This window comes from Calliphora vicina, chromosome 3, assembly GCF_958450345.1.
Source record: "Calliphora vicina chromosome 3, idCalVici1.1, whole genome shotgun sequence".
In the NCBI taxonomy this organism is placed as follows: Eukaryota; Metazoa; Arthropoda; class Insecta; order Diptera; family Calliphoridae; genus Calliphora; species Calliphora vicina.
The window spans coordinates 42,862,280-42,885,865 of record NC_088782.1 but is presented as its reverse complement, the minus strand read 5'-3'; the positions used below and the strand labels follow the sequence as shown (position 1 = coordinate 42,885,865).

At 30.3% G+C, this 23,586-nt stretch overlaps 1 protein-coding gene across 4 annotated transcripts in view; it reads left to right on the top strand.

Moving 5' to 3' along the window:
* The window catches only part of bol (boule), a 203,920-nt gene that overhangs the window by 162,525 nt on the left and 17,809 nt on the right, over positions 1-23,586 (top strand). For all 4 annotated transcript variants that reach the window (XM_065504147.1, XM_065504144.1, XM_065504145.1 and 1 more), the window contains exons 5-6: positions 75-193; positions 3,901-4,054. In XM_065504147.1, the coding sequence (XP_065360219.1) occupies positions 78-193; positions 3,901-4,054 (270 nt within the window). In that variant the 5' untranslated portion in view covers positions 75-77. The remainder of the gene's footprint in view (positions 1-74; positions 194-3,900; positions 4,055-23,586) is intronic.

Genomic DNA, 23,586 nt, shown 5'->3' with positions numbered 1-23,586 from the left:
TTTATTTATTGTACGCGCTTTTAAAACAATCTTTCAAAATTCTAACCTTAACAAATTTTAAACTTCAACCACAGCCTATGCATAAAATGGCAGCACATAATGGAGCAGCGCCGCCGGCGGCATTAGAAGGTCCCTTGTCGGCCCCCAAATATGGTACACTGATACCGAATAGAATTTTTGTGGGCGGTATAAGGTAAGTAGTATTTTATACATATTTTTTGTTAAAAACACCCATAGATATTTTTATTATTTATTTAATTAGGTGCCTAAAAGTATGCAATATTATTTTAAGTTAGTAAATGTTTAAAGCTACGTATACACGATTGTCAGATTACCAGAAACATGCTCAGAAAATGGTTAACACAACCATTAGAACTTATATTGAATTATATGGTTGTTTAACATATATTTCAATATATCGAGCCCTTAGCGCCAAATTATCGTAAGCGACAAAACACAAATTTTACAGGAGAAGGTTTTTTTGATTATTTTGAAATTTATACATAGAATTAAAAATATTGTGATGCGATATAATATGATTTCGTACAAGCTATTTTAATTAATAACTTTTTACAATTAAATATTCATGGAATACTTTATTGAAAACTATGACAAAAAATATTTTTTATTGAATTTTTGCATAGATACAAATTTTTCGAATTGAAATTAAATTTTTATTTATGAATAGTTTTTAATGAAATTTCACAGTTATGTAGATTTTTCTATTTGAAATGGAAAAATAAAAACGAATTTTGAAATTTATTATCAGCAATCCCGTATTCCTAAAAAAGTTTTGAAAAATTCCAAAAATGGGAATTTTTAGTTTTTTGGCTATAATATCCATACCAGGGTCGAGGTTATCGGAACCCCTTACAAAATAATTAGAAACATATTGGGCCACCTAAAATCGATTACTATATTTTGATATCGAATATGCGATTTGAGAATTTTTGCCCTAAAGTTTAATTTTACGTAAAAAATAGGGGTTTTTTGAATTGACAATTTTTAAATTGTTTTTTATTTAAAATATTTTATGAAAACTTAACTTTCAGAAAGTATAAATTCCTTATACATTATCTTAGAAATTTTTTGCGATAACTTAAAAAGAAAAAAAGTTCTTTTTTCCCAAAAAATTAGCGAAAAATCGCCTTTTTGAATTGTTTAAATTCAAATGCATTTAACTTTGGACTTAGTCATTATTTTTAAACAATTATTTTTCTATTTGACATATACATATGTTGTTAGTCCAATAAATCGGGTAATATTTGGATATGCTGTTATCAAAAAACTAGAGTAGGGTGGGTAAAAATGTTGAAAATTTAGATTTCAAATGCGAATATCTCCGAAGCTATAAGAGATAATTGATAGCTACGAGTTTTTTGTAATACTCGATGAGAAGATTCTATATGTGTAATTTTTTTGAAATCGGACCACAAACGAAGAAATAGGAACGTTTTTAAAATGTAACATACCCGAGGTGTCCTACTTTGAGGACCTTTGGTCGCGCATCTGGTAGGCCCATGAGTTCCATGTTCAAAGCTTAAACTCTACAACACTTCTACCTTGCGCATGTGAAATTTCATTCAAAACAATCTAACCATTTAGAAGTTACAGATTTATTTCCCTCTTTTTTTCTATACCACTGTGTGTCGCTTACGATAAAATTCGTTTACTGTAAAATGTAAACATTAACTTACGATAAAATCTTACCCCCTATAATTTTGAAGTTATTACCAATTTTGATATTCTGAGAACGCTAAAACATCAGTCGGTCCATAAAATTTTAATTTTTGCAATAAAAAAAATTTTGAATATGTCGCTTACGATAATTTGGCGCTAAGGGCTCGATATGGTTAACATTTTCTGACAACATTGTAAGAATATGGCAACCGTGTATTAGAGGCCTAAGTAACAAAAAAGCGAACGAATGACATGAAAATTACGAATACATCGAGTAATATGTCAGAGGTTTGCGACATTTCTAGATATTTAGTTATAAAACTCGGGTTTTTAAATCATGATGGGATTTAAAAACCTGCAAATAGTTACTCAAAAAAGCGTAATCACATTTTAATATCCTTCACCTTCGTGAGAAGGGTATATATGTATGTATAAGTTTGTCATTCCGTTTGTAATTTCCACAATATAATTTTCCGAACCTATAAAGTATATATGTATATTCTGGACCCTTATAGATAGCGGAGTGGATTAAGCCATGTCCGTCTGTCTGTCTGTTGAAATCAACTTTCCGAAGCCCCCAAATAACTTACATACACCATTCATACATCAATATCTCCGGAATTCTTCCGGCTCTGTTGCTATTTAAAACCAGGACAATCTCGATTTTTGACCTATATTTGGATTACTAAGTCATTAATATAGACAATATGGATATCTAATGATAGATATTTCAAAAACCTTTGCAACGATGTAGATAAGGCTATAGTAAGTTGGACCTACAATGGGTCAAAATCGGGAAAAATATTTTTTAACCCGAATTTATTTTTTGCTAAATATTAAAAAAAAATTTAAAAAACAAGAAAAAAAATTTGAAATTAAAAAAAAAAAAATTTTTACAAAAAATTAAAAAAACATCTTTGGAAAAAAAAATAAATTTTGTTTACCTAAAAATATTTAAAATTTTTATTTTGAAGTATAATTTGGTATAAGATTCGGCACATCCGAATATAGCTCGCTTTCTTGTTTAGCACAAATTAGTTTGACGTGTTTACTCATACAAGTGTTTTGTATGATTAAATGGCATCAAATAAAATAAAACTAAATATAAGTATAAGGAGTTTATGACAATAAATAGAACAATTCAAATATATTTTATTTAGCGGTTACGTCTTTTTCGTCAAATATTTGCCATGTGTGACCTTTACTCCTTAGCCATGGACAATTTTTAAATTTAACATTTTTAAAAATAATTAATTTTTCAATTGTTATTTTCTACAAAAAGACGAAAGTATTGGATATTTGGCTTTGGTGTCGATTCGGCTAGTCGGCCTGTCTTCACATGTGATCTCTTACGCTTCCGGTTATTGTAATGGATCCATTTTTCATCGAAAGTAATGATTCGGTGCAAAAATTACTTTCTTTTGTAGCGTTCAAGCAGCATTTCAATTCGTATGTCAACCAATTTCCCTGCTTTTGGATGAATCTTGCAAACGTTTTGAATTTGCTGCTTGATTAGCTCCCAATAATTTTGCAAGCTCTTATTGAGCTTGACAACAATCTTCATGGAGTAAAATGCCTTTAATCCTTAGCCTTCAAACTTGCTTGGCTGGCCTGGGCTATCTTTGTCTTCCATGTTAAAATCACCACTTCTGGACTGCACACATTATCTCTCGCACGTAAAACACATTCACCATAAGCTTTGGTGAGCAATCAGTGTGGTTCAGCGGCACTTTGTTTCAAATAAAAGAAATAAAGCAAAACTTCCCGCATTTGATGCCTTGTTGGTACAAAATTCGACATTTTTGAAGCAAAAAAAATCGTTGTTGTTTACATTATAATGTTCAATAACTAAGTGAGAATAAATGACAGATATGTGCCCTTCAAAATGTCATATAAGTTATTAAAAACAACAACAGCGTTGAAAAGATACGCCATCTATTGTAAATCACGCATTTTTAATTAATACACCAACCAATTTTAAGTTTTGTAGATTTCATAGTTTCATAATAGAGAATTATTTATAAAATATCCGTATACGATTATTTTGTTAACTACTTTTATTTTGTTGAATGTATTTGAGCGGTAACCTTGAAAATACTGTATTTTCTATTTAATTCTTAAAATTGCATACTTTTAGGCTTATTAAAAATCGTTATAATTTTATCTGTCATTAAGTAATTTTATTTAAAAACCAAATTTTATACCTTTTTTGAATTACAGTGGCGACACAACAGAATCCGATTTGTGTCGTGTCTTTTCCGCCTATGGTAATGTGAAGTCCACCAAAATCATAGTGGATCGTGCTGGTGTTAGTAAAGGTTACGGTTTTGTCACTTTCGAAACGGAACAAGAAGCTCAAAGGCTGCAAACTGATGTAAGTTTTTTCAATTTCATTTAAGCTTTAGTTCTCTCTCTCTGTCTCCTCTCTCTCTAAATATTCTTAAAACACAAAGCTTAAAAATAAACAAAAAAAGATAGTGATTTGAATAACTTTGAATTTAAAAGAAAACTATGTACTTATAAATGAATAATCTTAACCTATTGTATTTTTTTATTTCTTATTTATTTATTTTTATTTTTTTTTTAAACAAAAAAAAACCTACACACACTCCTACTATCTCACTTTTTGAAACTCAACGATTTAAAATCCAACAATCAAAATAGGATAAAACTTGATATAACAAAATAAAAAAACTGAAAGATTGAATAAACAAAAAAAAAATCTCGAAAAAATAAATGAGATTTACAGGCTCTTCAAAAATCCGCAACGTGTGTATGTTTTCAACATAAATCGCAAACGTTAAATAAAACTGTAAAAAGTTAACCAAACTGATTTAAAACCAATACAGGGAAGCCCAATGTTTTATAAACATTTCGTTTTCGTTTCTTTTTTGAAAATTCTTGTTACAAGTTCCAATTTAATTATTTTTTTATATATATTTTTCATTTTTAATTTTTAATTTTTTTTTAATTTTCTGGTTTCTTTATTTAATTGAGTTTTAATAATAACTACTTTATAATAATTCGTTAAATGCGTTTAATTCGTTCAAATTCGTTGTTATTATTAATACTTACCAAAATTGTTGTTGTGTTTCTTTATTATTTTTTTTATATATTGAATACATTTTAGAAAACTCAGCGTTTGTTTAAATAAAAATGTTCATTACTTTTACTGAATTGAATTGTTGCCATCAAATAAAATTTAAAATCCCCCTTAAAAAAATATAAATAAAAAAAACTTTGTTCAACATTTTAATGTTTTTTTTTTTTCTTCTTTAACGATATATAATTATTTTTTTGTTGTCTTTGTTTCGTTCGTTTCGTCACGGTTAACAGTGTTAATTGGTTTTGATTTAAAGTTAATTAATTATTTATTAATTTTGTGTGTGTGATTTCTGTTTTTTTATTATTATTATTTTGTTGTCTTTTAAATAATTGCCACCATAAAAACCACAATTAAAGCATTAATGGTTATTCAAAAGTTTTCTATTTTTTTATTTTTGGAAAATGAAAACAAAGTTCTATTAAATCCAGCAAAAAAATGTAAAATGTAAATGTAAAAATAAAAATTATGCTTCGCTTAAATGTCTGTGACTAATAATAATTGGGTTGACCCAAAACTTGTGTTTTAATAAAAAAAACTATTTGAGGTTTTGTTGTGTTTTGTTTAAATAATTACTAAAAAAAAATGTTTTTTATTGCAGGCTAGTTGTATATTGTTATTTTTTATTTAGTATTGCTAATTAAATAAACACTTTTAGGCCTAGTTTTAATCACATTAGTTAGTTAATCTGGGAGTAAACAGCTATTTAACTAATATTACTTTTTAGTGCTGGATTATGCTGGATTTTTTCAAAGTTTTAGCATTTATTTTGAAACATTTGTACAATATAAATTTATTCCAAGTATTGGTCATTGTTAGCTATGACCTCTTCCCATTTTTCTGGCAACATATGAATTCCGAGCTAAAATAACTACTCATCTTTTGAGGTCAAGAACTAATCAAGCCAATTTCGGATACTCTAAGGTGAAGCTTAGCCCAGAGAGAGCGTTCTGCATCGATCGAAACAAATAGTAGACGGACGGGACACGGTTGATGCAAAACTTCTCAACCACATCATTCTAAATACTGTTTAACAGGTATTACAACATGTGGCCGAATGTTGTCATGATGGAATATTACATTTTCATGTCTGGCCGTTTTTATACCCTTCACCATGAGTGGCAAGGGTATATACATATAAGTTTGTCATTCCGTTTGTAATTTCTACATTTGCGACCCCACAAAGTATATATATTCTGGATCGTTATAGATAGAAGGATATAGCCATGTCAGTCTGTGTGTTGAAATCAACTTTCCAAATAACTTACATACACGAATCATACATCAATATCTCCGAAATTCTTCCGGCTAGTTGCTATTTAAAATCGAGAAAATCGGTCCACAAATGGCTGAGAAAAACCAGGACAGCCTCGATTTTTGAACTATTTTTGACCCATATCTGGATTACTAAATCATTAACATAGACAATATGGATATCTGTCCATCGAATCTAATGATAGATATTTCAAAGACCTGTGCAACGACGTATATAAGACCATAGTAAGTTAGACCTACAATGGATCAAAATCGAAAAAAAAAAAATGTTTTAACCCGAGTTTTTTTTTCGCTAAAATTTTTTTACTAAAAATTAAAAGAAAAAAAATTTAAAATTAAAAAAAAATTTTAAAATTAAAATAAAAAATGTTTAAAATTTAAAAAAAAACGATTTCAAAAAAACAACTGGAAAAAATTAAATTTTTAAAAATATTTAAAATTTTTATTTTAAAGTATAATTTGGTGAAGGGTAAATAAGATTCGGCACAGCCGAATATTGCTCTCTTACTTGTTCGGCCTGTGCTCGCTACCAACGAATAAGTTGCGTTCGATACAGTTTGATAGGACCCTTTACAATACAAATCATTACTTACCTTAGCGCCATGGATATTTGGCAGTGGTGTCGATTCGGCTGGTTGGCCGGGCTTCACATACGATCTCTTACTCTTCGACTTGTCGTAATGGATCCATTTTTCATTTGTCCTTCAGGGTCTCTCGGCTTCAATTCGTATGGTACCCAATTTCCCTGTTATTGGATAAATCCTGCTGCTCGCATAAGTTTTACAATTGCTGCTCGAGTAGCTACCAATGATTTTATAAGCTCATGTTGTAAAAGCTTTTAATTTCAAAGCGAATTTCTTCTGCTCATTAAGCATTATGGCATCAGTCAATTTCAATTTCTGCACCATCAATTTCAATGGTAAAATAGTGGTTTACTGAATTTCGTTGGAAGAGGTCTCTACAACCGAAACAATATGGTCTTCGACGATCGGAGATTGGTTTCAATATTGAATGATCATTTGGGTATGAAAAAGCTTTTGCTCACAATCGGGTGCAAAAAAGGGTGTACACATGTGCAGTTTCCATTGTTAAAATCCATGAATTAGGCGACGAATTGCTGCCTCATCCGCCCTATACTCCGGATTTAGCCCTGAGACCTGTTTCCAAACCTGAAGAAATGAATCGGCGCAAAGATATTTGTTTCCTTGAAAAATCTTAATTTTTGGAAGGGATAAAAAAAATCGGAGAAACGTTGGATAAAGTGTATAGAGCTCAAAGGAGACTATGTTGAAAAATAAAATAATTTTTTATTCAAAAACCTGTGTTTCATTCAAAAAGTCACGAACTTATTGATACGCCCTCATATATCCAAGCAATATTTCATTCTGCTTGAAAAACCCTGGTTCCTTGACTGGTAGAGCCTTCTATTCTCCTCCTGAATAGGTTATTTGAAGGCCTACTGAGCCGATTATTAAGGCTTGTATACGTTCCCACGACAATTTGAACTTCGCTCCGAAACGAACCGTGTCAGACATGAGCGAAATCTGTAGCAATCGAAAGTTTTTTACCCAGAGTATAACTTTCAGCAACAACTATCAGATGAACAGTTTTGTAGGTGGCCAACAACTGTTCTTTCTCTATACCCCGGGGTCTTCCGACTAGGGCCTTGGTCCTCTTTCGCTGATGAGGTAAAATTGCTGTCAAGAGTTTCTCAAAATATTCCTCTGTGGAATCTTTACGCCATGGGTTGACTTTTACATCCTTCATGCTGGTGATTTCGTCGGTTATAACTGTGCCCCATCGACGTTTGGTTTTTTCAAGAAAAACCGGCATTATCAATTTAGACTTTGTAGAGCAACTGCTTATTATACCCTTCACCTTCGTGAGAGGGGTATATATAAGTTTGTCATTCCATTTATAATTTCCACAATATAATTTTCCGATTTCCGAACCTTATATCTTCAAAACTAATAAAGATACAAAAAAACTTAAAATAGCATGTTACTCCATTTAAAAAATTCGAAACTTTTAGGGGAGAAAACGGGTAAAAACTGTATTTTGGTACTTTTTGGTACCCTATGTATCTTTTAAACCAATAAACATAGAAACAAATTTTAAATCGTATTCTTTAATTAACAAAAAATAAAAAATATAAGTTTGGTACTTTTTGGAAATTCGAACTCTTAAGGGATAAAAATTGTGTTTATTTTTGGTACTTTTTTATAAAATATGTTTTTCTATAATTTGACATAGACATACGAATATTTTATTATGAGCTCCCACCACGATACAGAAATTTATTTGAATTAAATTTTACCAAAGCAATGGGGATAAAAAAGGTACCAAAAAGGGCATAAAATCGGGAAAATACATTTTATTGAAATTATTAAGCCAATTTTGATAATTTTTTAACATTGGTTCCTGGATTCGTACAAAAATTAACTAACAGAGTGTTATTTGGAACTCGAGTGCCAAATCCGGGTAAACAGTTTGGTACTTTTTTTAAAACATATTTTTTCTTGGGCACATTAACACAGATTTTAATATTTTGAGACATGTCTGTAGCATAAGCAATTTTGGCAAAATGGAATCATTTATTTCTAATTAAATTTGTTTAAATAGGAAATTTAAATCATTAAAGCTCTCAAATTTTTCTAATTAAAAAATCAAACTTGTTTTATTTGCATACTTTATTAGGAAAATTCTAAACAAAAATATTATTGTCTACTTTTTGGTTTAATTTTTGCCAACTAGTTTAATGAATTGTTATATAAATAAACTAAATTTCAAATACAAATTTATATTTATTGTTTAGATTTTTCAATTAAGAAAATAATTTTAAAATAAAATACAATATTCTAGTAGGTAAACATTTATTTATTTTAGTTTTTTTTTTTGCTGGATTTCTGTGATATTGTTTTAATAAAAAACTTGTTGTCTACTTTTAGGCTACAATTTATATAACACACATTTTATAGCCTAGTTACAGGCTGTGGGTGTGTTTTTATATTTAAATATTATTTATATATGTTGATAAAAACTAGTTATAAGGCAAAACTTTTGAATAAACATTATTTTAAGAACAACATTTTTTATATAAATAAAATTTATTTGTTAATTTTGTCTGTATCTGTATGTTTGTGTTTTTTTATTATTTAAGAAACAAAGTTTTTTTTTTTTTAAAAAAAAGCACTTTTATTTTTGTTGTGTTGTGAAATACATATTTCTTTAAATACTTTAAAAAATAATTTATTTATTACCTAAAAGGCTGCAGCAAATTTAAGCAAAAATATTTTCTGTACCATGTGTTGTTGTGTTGTATTCTTTTTTTTTTAATATGGAAAGAGTTGTGTTTGTTGTGTTGTTTTGATTTAACTTTTTTGAAACCATACCGAGTAATACGAGTTGTGTTGTTTTCAGTTTCAGTTTCTATTGCGTTTTCTGGTTTAGAAAAAGTGGCTCCATTTATTTAGTGCAAGAACTTTTAGAAGCTTCAATTTCAATTTTAATTACATTATTATAATAGTTTTATTATTATTATTATTATTTCCTTATTTTATTTAATTAATTTTTATTTAATTTTAATATTTACTGTTTTGCAAAACATTTATTATTATCAAAAAAAGAATTTTATTTTCATATAATTTATAACAAACTTGTGTAAATTATAACAATTGTTTAGTGTTTGTGTTTTGTTTTTTCGCTCCTCTCTAATCAATCAATCTATTGTGGTTGTCTAAAACCATACATGGGAATTTTCTATTGTTAGGGAAATTGCTATTGCTAAAAATGTTAGGGCGGCATATCATTAATTAATTAATTGCTTTAATATTTTGCATTTATTTGTTGTTTTTTTAACGCGTTGTTTTTATTGCTTAATTTCTTTATTGGCAATGAACTTGTTGAAATGCCAATAAAATATGTCAGCATACAATTTTTGTTAATGTACTGTGTCATTTAAAATACATAGTATAATGTATAGAATCCAGTTTGGCTTGAAATTATTTAATTGCCAAACAATTGTTTAATGTACAATATAAATCAGAGTAAAGGTCAATTATAATTTAATAAATTTTGTTTTTAAAGAACATTAGTTATAGTAATGTCTTATCTACTTGGTTTATTATCAATAGAGCCTTGAGTTAAGCTGTCATATTATTTATAACAGAGATGTTTAGTTAAAACGATAAGTCTCATGACGATCATGCAATATCATATCCTGCACAGTATCCAGAGAAATAGTACATTTTTATACCCTTCACCTTCGTGAGAAGGATATACAGTGGTTGACAAAACAATGGAAACATTACCAAATATTCCATATGTAGCCCAAAATTTTAAATATTTTTTTAAAATAAATTTTTTTTTTCAGTATTTTACTTGTATAGTTTTATTTATATAAATTAACTGAAAAACAAACAACATAATTAATTATATTCTGAAAAAAGGGAACAAAATTAAAAATATTCACTATTTCGCTACTGACAAAACAATGGAAACTTTTAAACTTCTGCAAGAAAGAAGTGTAAAACGAAAATAATCACCCCTATCGGCAATAACATGTGCAATTTTGTTCCCATGAAATATTCATTTCCCTCGAAGGGAAAATTGCTATCGTGAAATTCCCCATGAACTATTCATTCACAATAGTTGATTTTGTTCGTAACAGCTGTTTATTGTTTACAAAATTCCATCTAAAAATTCAACAGTATGCGGAATTTTTTCACGTGAACAAAGTTGATGAACGAAAAAAGGAAAAGGGAACATATTTCATGTGAAATATTGATTCGCGATAGGGGTGAATATTTAAAAGAACGATGTAAAAAGCATCCTGTTTACAGTTATTTTATTTTTAAATTCTGGTAATTTTTCACAATTTCTTTTTCTAAGTTTTTCGCATAATGGCTTTTTTTCAAAGTTAACGAAAATGGCTAAAGTTAAGATTTGTGAAGACTTAAAAACTAAAATAATTAACGATTTTAAAGCTGGTTTAAAACAAAAAAGTATCTGTGACAAATATTCAATAAATAAATCAGCAGTTTCAAAAATTATAAAGAATTTTCGTGAGACCGGTTCTGTAAAAACTCAAAATTTAGGTGGAAGACCTCGACTACTCCTAGACGAGATAATTTAATAGCGAGAGAGTTCAAGAAATTCCCAAAAATAACTCCTCGAGAGGTTGTTAATAGCCTAAAATTGGAAATAAGTACCCGAACAGTTAGTCGCAGGGCAAACGAGGCTGGTCTTGGTTGCTATCGTCCTGTGAAAAAACCACTAATTTCTAAAAAGAATTGTTCTGCTCGTCTACAATTTGCCAGGGATCATTTAAACTGGTCGATACAGAAATGGAATACTGTCCTCTTTTCCGACAAATCCAAATACAATTTAAGAGGCAGTGATGGGAGAACATTTGTAAGACGACCAAAGTGAAAAAGATTAGATACAAAGTACCCAAATAAGACTGTAAAGTTTGGCGGTGTCAATATTATGGTATGGGGATGTTTTTCAGGGCAAGGTATGGGCCCAATTCATATTATAAAAGATACCATGACAGGTATAGGATACAGAACCATATTAAACGATGTTATGTATCCATACGCTGAGGAAAATATGCCCCTAGTTTGGAGATTCCAACACGACAACGACCCGAAACACACCTCTAGGGTTGTAACCTGCCCAATCGCCAGATCTCAATCTCATAGAAAATCTATGGGAAATTGTAGATCGTAAAATAAGGACCCAAAATTACACCAGGAAGGAAGATTTATCGGAGGCGGTTATAAGGGAATGGCAAAATATTTCAAAGGAGACCATTGACTCTTTAATTGGTTCAATGCATCGTCGATGTGTAGCAGTTATAAAAAATAGGGGATACCCAACAAAATATTGAGTTGTTGCAAAGTTTAGACCATATTTGTTAAAATAATACCTAAGTTTAAAGAAATCTTTTAATTTTGTTTTCTCATTTTTTAGAATTTAATTATGTCCTTTGTTTTTTGTTAAATTAAGTTAATAATAGTATACAAATAAAATACTACAAAAATGTTAAAATTTTTTAAAAAATTATTTCAGATTTTAGGCCACTAATGAAATATTTGGAAAAGTTTCCATTGTTTTGTCAACCACTGTATATAAGTTTGTCATTCCGTTTGTAATTTCCTCATTTTTCATTTCCGACCCTATAAAGTACATATATATATTCTGGATCCTTATAGATAGCGGAGTCGATTAAACCATGACCGTCTGTTGAAATCAATTTTCTGAACACCCCAGATATCTTCAGGATCCAAATATATAAATATCAATAATTCTGTCGGACATGCTATTTAAAATCAGCAAAATCGGTCCACAAATGGCTGAGATATGAAAGAAACCAGGACAACTTCAATTTTTGACCTATATCTGGATTACTAAGTCATTAATATAGACAATATTGATATCTAATGATAGATATTTCAAAGACCTTTGCAATGCCATATATAAAACCATAGTAGTTTGGTCCTACAATGGGTCGAAATCGGAAAAATATTTTTTAACCCTATTTTTTTTCCAAAAAATTAAAAAAACTGCAAAAAATATAGCTCTCTTACTTGTTTAAGTCCTATTAGGTGTATGACTTAAATGCGGGATTTTCTCAAATTTTTTGCTTGTATTTTGAAACATTTCTACAAGATAAATTTATTAAAAGTATTGGCCAATGTTAGCTAAGACCTTTACCCATCTTTCTGGCAACATATGGATTCTGAGCCAAAATAACTGTTAATATTTTGAGGCCAAAAACGAATCAAGCCAATTTCGGAGAGACCGTTCTGCATCGATCGATACAAATAGTTGTCAGACGGGACAAGGTCTGCACTTTAAGGAGGGTGAGGCAAATGCTCGCTTCAAACGAATCAGTTGCGTTGGGTACAGATTTCCTGTGGTGGTCTGGCCAGATTTGAGTAGCTCATGATCCCATTAAATACAGAGAATTTCCTTTGTGCCATGGATATTTGGTTTTGTTGCCGTTTCGGCTGGTTGGCCCATATGTGAACGATCTCTTAAGCTTCGGGTTATTGTAATGTATCCATTTTGCATAGCAAGTAATGATTCGGTGCAAAAATTATTTTCTTCATATCGGACGTCTTTCAAGGTCTCTCGGCTTCAATTTCCATGCTTTTAGATGAATCCTGCTGCTCGCAAACGTTGTGAAATTGCTACTTGAGTACCTCCCCGAGTACTTTTTTACAAATTAAAGAAGTAAAGCAAAAATTGCCGCATATGATGATTCGTTGGTACAAAATTCGACATTTTCGAAGCAAGAAAAAACGTTGTTGTTTACACTATAATGTTCAATAACTAAGTGAGAATAAATGACAGATGACATTTAAGTTATTAATACGCCATCTATTGTAAATCCCGCATTTTTAAGTCATACAGCCAATACAAAATCTGGGACATTCATAGATCTATCGCGAGTCAATATTTAACATGAAATATGTTCCCTTTTCCCATTTTTTGTTTCTCAACTTTGTTCAGGTGAAAAAATTCCCCATATTGTTAAATTTTTAGATGAAATTTTTTAAACATAAACAGCTTTTAAGAAAAAAAGTCAACTATTGTGAATGAAAAGTTCAGGGGAATATCACGATGGGAGTTTTCCCTTTGAGGGAAATGGATATTGGATGGGACATGTATTTCACATGTTATTGCCGATAGGGACGAATATCTTACTTCAGGTTCTTATTTAAATGAGGAGTTTTTTTGGAAGTGAAGTGAGCATTCATGTGCTTTTTGGAACCAATACTGAAGTATCTGAAATGGTGATTTCATTAGGGCATTGTTTTTTTAATTGATCGGATTGTTTGATCGAGCATTTGGGTGCGATAATATTGCAATTTTTCCAAATGTATTTGGGTTACTTGATCGATTTTCTCATTGAATTATGAATTTGCGAAATTCGTTTCTATAAATGATTCTAACAAAAAATTTTTTAAAAGATCCTCTATTTTAAATTTTGGACAGCCAAGTTCACAATTTTATTTAGTGGTCTGCAATATACACCCCTATCATGAAAAACATGTGAAATTTATGTTCCCATGAAATATCCATTTCCCTCGAAGGGAAAATTGCTATCGTGATATTCCCCTGAACTTTTCATTCACAATAGTTGATTTTGTTCGTAGCAGCTGTTTATTGTTTACAAAATTCCATCTAAAAATTTCCCAACATGGGGAATTTTTTCACATGAACAAAGTTTATGAACGAAAAATGGAAAAAGGGAACATATTTCATGTGAAATATTGATTCGCGATAAGGGTGATTAAATTTTGAGAACACAATTTCTGTGTTCTTTTTAGAGAGCCTTAAACTTCTGAAAACGAAACTAAAATATTGCAGTTGCTTAGTTTCGGGTTTTTATGTTTAAATAGATCCATTAAATAGATCCATTGAGCCAATCACAAGATCAAATTGTTTGATATACGAGAATATTAAATAAATTCTATACTATAATCTAGAATAAAATCCGAATGTCAGTGTCTAACAGATAAAAAGTGATCGCTACTCTGTTAAGTTAAATTGATACCCACTAAATTATTGACAATTTAAATTCGTATCTAAATAAACAGATCTGAGCTAATATAACCTTATGAAGCACTAGTAGTAACCCTCGTTTTTTTTGTTAAGATTACAAGTCCCACAACGAACATTGAATTTAAATTTAACAGATCTGTAAATAACATTTCGAGAGTTGTAGGAACGGGTCCACTGTTGTATAAAGTTTTTGAGGAAAAAAGCTTCCAGTTGTTGGAGCTGTCACTGAGTTGATAGCCTTTGGCCCAGTGGGACTCAAATCGTACCGAAGCAAACATTGAATTGTGAGGGAACGATTAAGAAAGTTCAACGCCCCCGTTAAACAACTAAATAGTTTTTACATTCTCCAAATGGCATAAAACACATTTGTAATCTGATTTTTTTTATCAGTATTAAATTTAGAAGAAACGTAGTATTAATAACGTAATCCCAACCACTGCCTGTTAAACCATATTTAGCTAAGATCAATTTATTTATTCTTCATACGTTCGCAAATAACAAATAGTAATATTAATGAAAAACAAAATAAAACCAAACAATGTCTCCTCTACTCCTACATTCATATTCATTCATTCATTTCTGGTAGATACAATAATAATTGCAGTAAATAATATATTGTATATTAATTAACAATCAAATAATTATAATAAAATAAACTAAAGATAACTAAACTTAACTTAACTAACACATAATATTGTCATTGTAAATTACAATCAAATAGTTAAGCTTTTGTTAATTTTAAATGAACAAATAAACAAATAGAACAATTTTATTTGAAATAATTTCTACTCGTTAAGTTAATGCAAATTTTGTAAACTTTTACCAAAATTATAAAATTACTATTTACTTTTCTCAATGTAGGTGTTGTTTTTTTCCCCCAAACAATTTTACAATTCAAGTCATATTAAATTTATTTATTTATTGTTTAGAATTTACAATTTTATTACGATTTCTCTCTCTCTTCTCCATTAATAGTTGTTAATATTTGGTTTCGTATGGTTTGGGTGTATTTACTATACATTTTACAGAATTGTTTAATAATATAATTCTGAGATGCAAATTGTTGGCAAATTCTATTTAAAATCAAACTAATTTGCATAAATTTTATATTTCTATTGTATAATTACAATTATTATACAATTTATTTTCATTTCTATTTATATGACAGCATTTTTTGAAAGAAGTCATAATTTGTTGCAAGTTTGCTGGGACTTGTTCAAATTTCTAAATAGTTTTGTAATTGGTATTCTGAGAAACTATGTCTGCTTTTACACAGGGCAAGTTTACTTGAAGCAAGTCTCTTCGATTCCATTTTTAACTTGCTCGTCTGTTTACACACAGCAAGTCTGTGTTCAATTTTATATGTCAAAGCCTAATAGACGCCATAGTGAAAATGAGAAAACAAAAGAGAATTGAAGAAACTTGCCAGTACAAGCAAGTGTGTACCCCTCTTCTTTCTTCTTGCCTCTCTCTCCTATAAACTCTAGACTTGCGCAAGAAAACTTGCCCTGTGTAAAAGCAGACTATTTGCGAATTCACAAGGTAACCCATCATGTTATATTTTCATTATGTTCTAATATTTCACAACTTGGCGGCTTGGCTTCTCCGGCTCTTAGGCGTTCGCCGCAGGTCTATGCTGGCTGGTTACGACGGCACAATATAGCATACAGAGTAGTAGTAGTTTAGGAAATTTTTAGCTGAAAGGCAATAACAAATTTTTTTTGAGGCAAAATGTCATGTTTTGCACTTTCAGGAATGCTATTTTTATTGTTGGTATTTGATAAAGAATACATTATAGCAAATAACGGCATGTTTTGTTTTTGTAAAAAATTAACGGCGCACGGTGGCTCATATCTCAATTTCATCGGCCAAAAGTCCAACTTTTTGTTGACTCCGATTTCAAACATTTTAATGCCATTCAATAGTAAACACATTGAAACTAAGGTAGCCAAAAAATTAGATAAAAATATTGTCAATTGTGTGCGTGGCATGCTGTTAAAATCAAATAGTTTATGTCATTTTATAAAAAATGTGATTTTTGTAAATTTGATCAGAAGTAAATTATCATTACTCGCAAACTATTATAGATAATTGGATGATTTTTCTTTTGTTATGTTGGTAGGATAATAGTCTTTAAGAGCTGATATGATTTGTCACTATACCGTTTATACCTTATGTGTTATTAATTTTTTTTCTCAGGTACTATATTTTAGCCAAATTTGAATTTCAGTGGAGTAAAAGTGCTTAGGGTCAAACAAATTTTACTACCAGGAGAAAGTCCAAAGTGTCCTCTTTAAGCCTATATATACTTGTTGACCTGTTTTGACCTGTTTATTGAACACTTTTTTTCATTTGAATGAAATTACTCCCAAATTTTTTGTTCTATTTTTATTTTATTTGTTCATATTACTGGCGCAAAGTACAAGTCGCAATTTTGAAGATATTGCGATAAAATTTGGTACATACATTTTTTTTCGGCCCGAGAACGAAGTCTATTGAAAATTACTAAAATCGGTCCACTATTTCACCTAGCACCCATACAAATGTTCTCCCGAAGTTATACTTTATCGGTCGTAAATGGTTTATTTATATATGTATCTACACAAATTTTGCTCCAAATAAGTTTTATATATACAAAATTCATGTCACCTAATTTTATGATGATCGGTCCATTATTAGTCATAGCTCCCATATAAGACCCGCTACCGAAAATCACTTTAACGAGCATAAATCTCTTAAAAATGTTGGTATAAACATAAAATTCAATAGAAATAACTTCCATATAGACATAAATCACACGACCTAATTTCATGGCGATAGGTCCATAATTAGTCATAGCTCCCATATAACCCCCGCTTCCGAAAATCATTCACGAAAATAAATTATAGTGTAGGGTATTATATAGTCGAGCTTGGCCGAACATACTTCCTTACTTGTTTTTATCTGCTGATAACTTTTTTAATAAGTACAGCTGCTTCAAAAAACAAAAAATTAGCATTTTCATACTAAATGCTATAAAAAATTAAAAGTTCAACTTTAACCTTAAATTGCGCAACAACTGCTGAACCGATTTTAATGAAATTAAAACTGGAGAAAAATTCAAGAAGTTATCTGTCCTTTCTAAAATATCTCTATCGGTTCAAAAGTTACAGAGTTTTGGCCGATGAAAAACGAAAATGAGCCACTGTGCGGCGTGCGGTCATTGTTTGTGAGAAAAGTTTTTAAGTTTATTTAAATAGTTAAAACACAAAGTTGCTAAAGTTGAATTCGGCAATGTTTTGAATGAGGAATAGGTGAAGGAAAAATTTGCGAAATTTGTGTAAGAATATCTCAGTTAGATGGAAGAGTTCCCGCAATATTAGATCCGCCATTTTGAATTTGAAAAATTTTACCTCAGATTCGAAATCAGCAACCCTGATAACCCCCGTATACAAATTTTCATGTAAATCAAAAGACATTTTAAATTTTACGCCGCCATATTGAATCCGCCATTTTGAATTTGAAAAATTTTACCTCAGATTTGAAATCAGCAACCCTGAAAACCCCCGTATACAAATTTTCATGTAAATCAAAAGACATTTTAAATTTTACGCCGCCATATTGAATCCGCCATTTTGAATTTCAAAAAATTTACCTCAGATTCGAAATCAGCTACCCTGAAAACCCCCATATAACAATTTTCATGTAAATCAAAAGACATTTTAAATTTTACGTCGCCATATTGGATCCGCCATTTTGAATTTGAAAAAATTTACCTCAGATTCGAAATCAGCAACCCTGAAAACCCCCGTATACCGATTTTCATGTAAATCAAAAGACATTTTAAATTTTACGCCGCCATTTTGAATTTGAAAAATTTTTAAATTGTCGAATTTGGTAAGATACCAATTCACATGAGAGTTCAATGCATCCCGAAAAAGTCACTGTTTGATGTGGAATTTATGCTGGCGGCGTCATCCGTCCATATAGTATACTTGAGAACGACGTCGTCAACGGTGAGCACTATAGCTCGATTATTACCAACTTCTTTTGACCTGAATTGGACGACATGTGGTTTCAACATTGGATATTCTGCACGAGCGATTTGAGGGCATAGTAATCTCAAGTGTAAGTGATTTTAACTGGACATCGATATCGTGCGATTTGTCTCCATTAGACTTTTTCTTGTGGGGTTTTCCTATGGTCTATGCAAATAAGCCACAAATACAGCGGCCCTCAAAGCCTGGGAAATTGGACATTTCTAGAACACTATTAGTTGGCTTGGTCAGTACTGTCAGCTCAATATTCCAAGTTCTTATTTAGAGTTTATGGCACTATCACGAATACGTCTGTCTAAAGTGAAGATAATTTCTTTATTACTTCTGTATTTTCCGAATAGAATCGATCTTTATTGGAACTCTTTTGCAGATGAGACAGCAACATTTGCCATTCATATTCTTTCAATTATAGAGCAAGCTTATCGGAGATTGGGATAATGAAGCAAAATATGAATGATTCCCTTAATCAGAACCTTCTGACTCTATTATTGGGATCTCTGAATGGGGTTCTTCATGTTTAGAAGTAAGAATTCAAGTGCCTTGGTTTTCTAAAACAGTGTAGGAAATACTTCACTCCATCTGATCTCCTTATTATTTACATCACTTATATCCGACCCAAAATTAAATAAAACTCCGATATATGGGCCGGTGCTTCGAAGTCTATTTTGGATTTACTTGATCGCGTAGAGGAGAGGGCGAAGGGGATTATTGGTGACAGTAGGGTATCCAGCCTTATTGATTATCTGTTCTATCGATACTAAGTACAATGGAATGTGTTCTGCTTAAGTTAGGGAACTTGATCTCGAAACCCATATTTTTTTTTTTTTGCCTTGAAGGCTAAATAAAAATACATCAATTCGTCATCGACTGGACGGACAGTGAATCGCACAACACACTACTGGGAAGTTTCATAAGCCTTACTATCCTTATGTGGAATAAGCATAATGCTGAAGTATTTCCTGTCATTTTCAATGTAGGAAAATTCAAATCAAATATCCACAAACACTACTCCCTCTATCCTTCCTCCCATAACCTATTTTCCTAGTTCCAACACAATGCATTGCATGAGTAGGGGTCATCAACTGAGTGCTGGTCCCAGCAAAAAAAAAAAAATAACGTGATTTACGGAACACATTTTGTTGGGTAAAATATTTGATGAGACATGGTGCTCCACTATAGTAGAAATCTTTCTTTCAATAATTTAAATTCAATCATTTTATCATTAAGCTTTTATGCATTTTTTAAAATGTTAAACAAAGTTTTTCTAATCAAAAACCATAGAATATTTAATAACAAAACCTTTAACAATAACTTGCTTAAAAAAGTCAAAATGCTAACCCAAAATTCTGCAACCATTTAATTTTCAATTATTTTTCTTTCTAATGCTAGCAATTGTTTGGTAATTAAATAAAACTAACAAACATAAAATATATAAATAAATAAACAATTAAAAAACAGCAAATTAAATATGAATTTGTGCCTTTTTTGAGACACAATTGAAATCAATCACAATATTTATTCACCTACAATATTAAATGTTGAACTAAATGTAGAGCAGGTGGTTTTTTATTAAGCACTAATCCTGTTCCCCAAAGTACTAAAATTTGATATTAATTTAGAATATTTTCAATTGCACCCACCATTTAACCAACACTTAACCACCCCCATCACCAGTCACCATTAGTGTGTTTAGTCAGTTGCTAGTTTAGAGTTGTATGTTCTTTTTTTCTTTTCTCTCCTCTAAATTTGACTAATTAACATTTAATGCTTCGTTCTTTGGTTTGGTTTGTGGTGTTTTGTGCGATTTCGTTTTTAATTACTTTACTTTAGTTTTCAGTTTTTAGTTTAGTTTAGTTAAGTTCACTTCCGTTTTAAGCTGCTGCCAGTTCCGTTTTCAAAATTTATTTTTGTTGTTGTGCTGTGTTTTTATTATGTTACAAAGAAATTTTATGCCACACTTACATTTGGAGAGTGTCCTTTTTCTCTTTAGTAATCAACATATAAAAAAAAGAAGAAAATTATGAAAAAACGCAGTGCACTTTCTTGCACCGGCTTTAAGTACGCGTTGCAGTTGAAGAGCAGTTGTTTTCAAAAACCAAGTTGTTCGTTTTTATTTTTTTTTTTTTAGAATATTATGCTTTTCTTTTTGACAGGTGCAAGAATTTATGTTAGACGACAGTAGAACGAGCTATAATTCTAGTAGTTGGCGGAAGTTTGGCAATTCGGTCAAAGCAGCAGTTGTTAATAAGTAATTTTAAGAGATTCTTAACATTGCTTGTAAATGTTAAGAGTGGAAAGAGTGTTCTTTTTGACTTAAGCTCATTAATTTGTGAATTATATTTGGATTTTATTAGTTCAAATTAAGAAATTTAAGTAAAATTTTTAAGATATTTAACAATTTCAAGGAGAAATAACAGCTTTACTATCAGGTATGTTCTGCAAATCACATTTTATAAAAGTGGTTTGAAATCACATAAAAGGTGTTCTGAGCACATAATTTTGTGATTTTAAAACGTTCAACAAAGTCACTAATGTTTTCAAATCACTTGGTTATTTCTGCGGCTATTGCATGGAAAATATTAAAATAAATTATTTAAATAAATTAAACAATATGTCCTTTATTAATTTTCTTATAGAATTACTTGTTTTATTAAAAAAACACTTAAAATTTAATAAAAATCTAGAGACACCTTTTCTGCTGTAAAAAGTTTATTTGCTTTTGTGATTTCTTTTGTGGTTTCAGGTTTGTTTTCAGTTGTCAGCTGTTTATGATTTTCGAAAATACATGGAAGCTTGCCAGACTAAAATTTTTTAATGTCTGTCTAAAATATGTTCAATATCTTTAAATTAATTATAGAATTCGTCATAAAATTTATAATATTTGTTAGATTATATTATAAGTTATCAATATGCGTTAAGTTTTTTGCGCAAATTGGAAAAAAAATGCAACAAAGTTGAAGCAAGTGGTAACCAAAAGCAATTGTGTACTGTGGCAGCTTTGCTGTTTTGTTTTCTTTTTGACATAGTGGTTGAGCTTGCGCCATAGTTTTTGCAAAATGTTTATAAAATGTAATTCCATTCTTTTTAATTCAATTAAAGATATAACAGAAGCTCCAGGCATTTTTTTATTTTCACTTTAATATTTCTACAAAATTATTTGCAAAACAAAACATTTAAAATAAACGAATCAGCTGTTTTCTTGTGCTTTCGAAAATTTAAAATCACACCGAAAAATACAATAACAGTGTGATTTACAGAACAGGCACAAATCACACGTGTGATTTTAAAACGGTATGTGATTTGAAATCACGTGGATTACAGAACATACCTGTATATTTCAATAGAAATTATAGTTGTATATTCATAATATAAAAAACAATTCCTTTCTTACATTGATTACTATTCAAATATTTCAAATCAATTCCATTTAGATATTAAATTATTTATATGATCTAAACCTTTGCTTACAATTCTGGCACTTGTGACAGATTTTGAGTGACAGCTGACACCGCAACGTTTGTTAGCTGTCAAATGCAATAAACAGTACATCTTTAATAAATTAATTTATTTTCTCTGAGTGTTTTGTTTATTTATTCATTAGAAATATTTGTACCAAATTATTGTCGCTGTTTTTATGTGACTGATTTTTTTTGAAAATAATAACGAAAAATATTAATTTTCATTTATTTTTCTAGCGATTCACTTACAATACTTTGATACAAATTTCTATTACTTAAATTTCTAGGAATTCTTAAGATCAACGGGGGTTTTTATTTTACTTTTTTTGGATTAAATTAAGCTACAGGATTTTCTTACTTTTGCTCTCGTCTATAGTCTCTTCTATAGTATTTCGTCTACAGTATCTTTCGCCTATTGTTTCGTCTATAGTCTGTTCTATAGTCTCTCATCTGTAGTTTTTCGCCTGTAGTCACGTCTATAGTTTCGTCTATAGTCTCGTCTATAGTTTTTCTTCTATAGTCTCTTCTATAGTTTCGTCTATAGTCTCGTCTATAGCCTCTCGTCTATAGTCTCGTCTATAGTCTTTCGTCTATAGTTTCGTCTATAGTTTTTCGTCTATAGTCTCTTCTATAGTCTCGTCTATATTCTCGTCTATAGTCTTTTCTAAGTCTTTCGTCTATAGTTTCGTCTATAATCTCGTCTATAGTCTCGTATATAGTCTCTCGTCTACAGTTTTGCGTCTATAGTCTTGTCTATAGTCTCTTCTATAGTATCGTCTATAGTCTCTTCTATAGTATCGTCTATAGTCTCTTCTATAGTCTCGTCTATATAATCTATAATCTTTCGTCTATAGACGATAGACTATAGTCTCGTCTATAGTCTCGTCTATAGTCTTGTCTATAGTCCCTTCTATAGTTTCGTCTTTAATCTCGTCTATAGTTTTTGGTCTATAGTCTCGTCTATAGTCTCTTCTATAGTTTCGTCTATAATCTCGTCTATAGTTTTTGGTCTATAGTCTCGTCTATAGTCTTATCTATAGTTTCGTCTATAATTTTTCTATAGTCTCTACTAGTATCGTCTATAATCTCGTCTATAGTCTCGTCTATAATCTCGTCTATAATCTCTTCTATAGTATCGTCTATAATCTCGTCTACAGACTCGTCTATAGTCTCTCGTCTAAAGTTTTTCGTCTATAGCCTCTCGTCTATAGTCTCGTCTATAGTCTATAGTCTCTCGTCTATAGTTTTGCGTCTATAGTCTTGTCTATAGTCTCTTCTATAGTATCGTCTATAGTCTCTTCTATAGTCTCGTCTATAGTTTTTCGTCTATAGCCTCGTCTATAATATTTCGTCTATAGACGATAGACTATAGTCTCGTCTATAATCTCTTCTATAGTATCGTCTATAATCTCGTCTACAGACTCGTCTATAGTCTCTCGTCTAAAGTTTTTCGTCTATA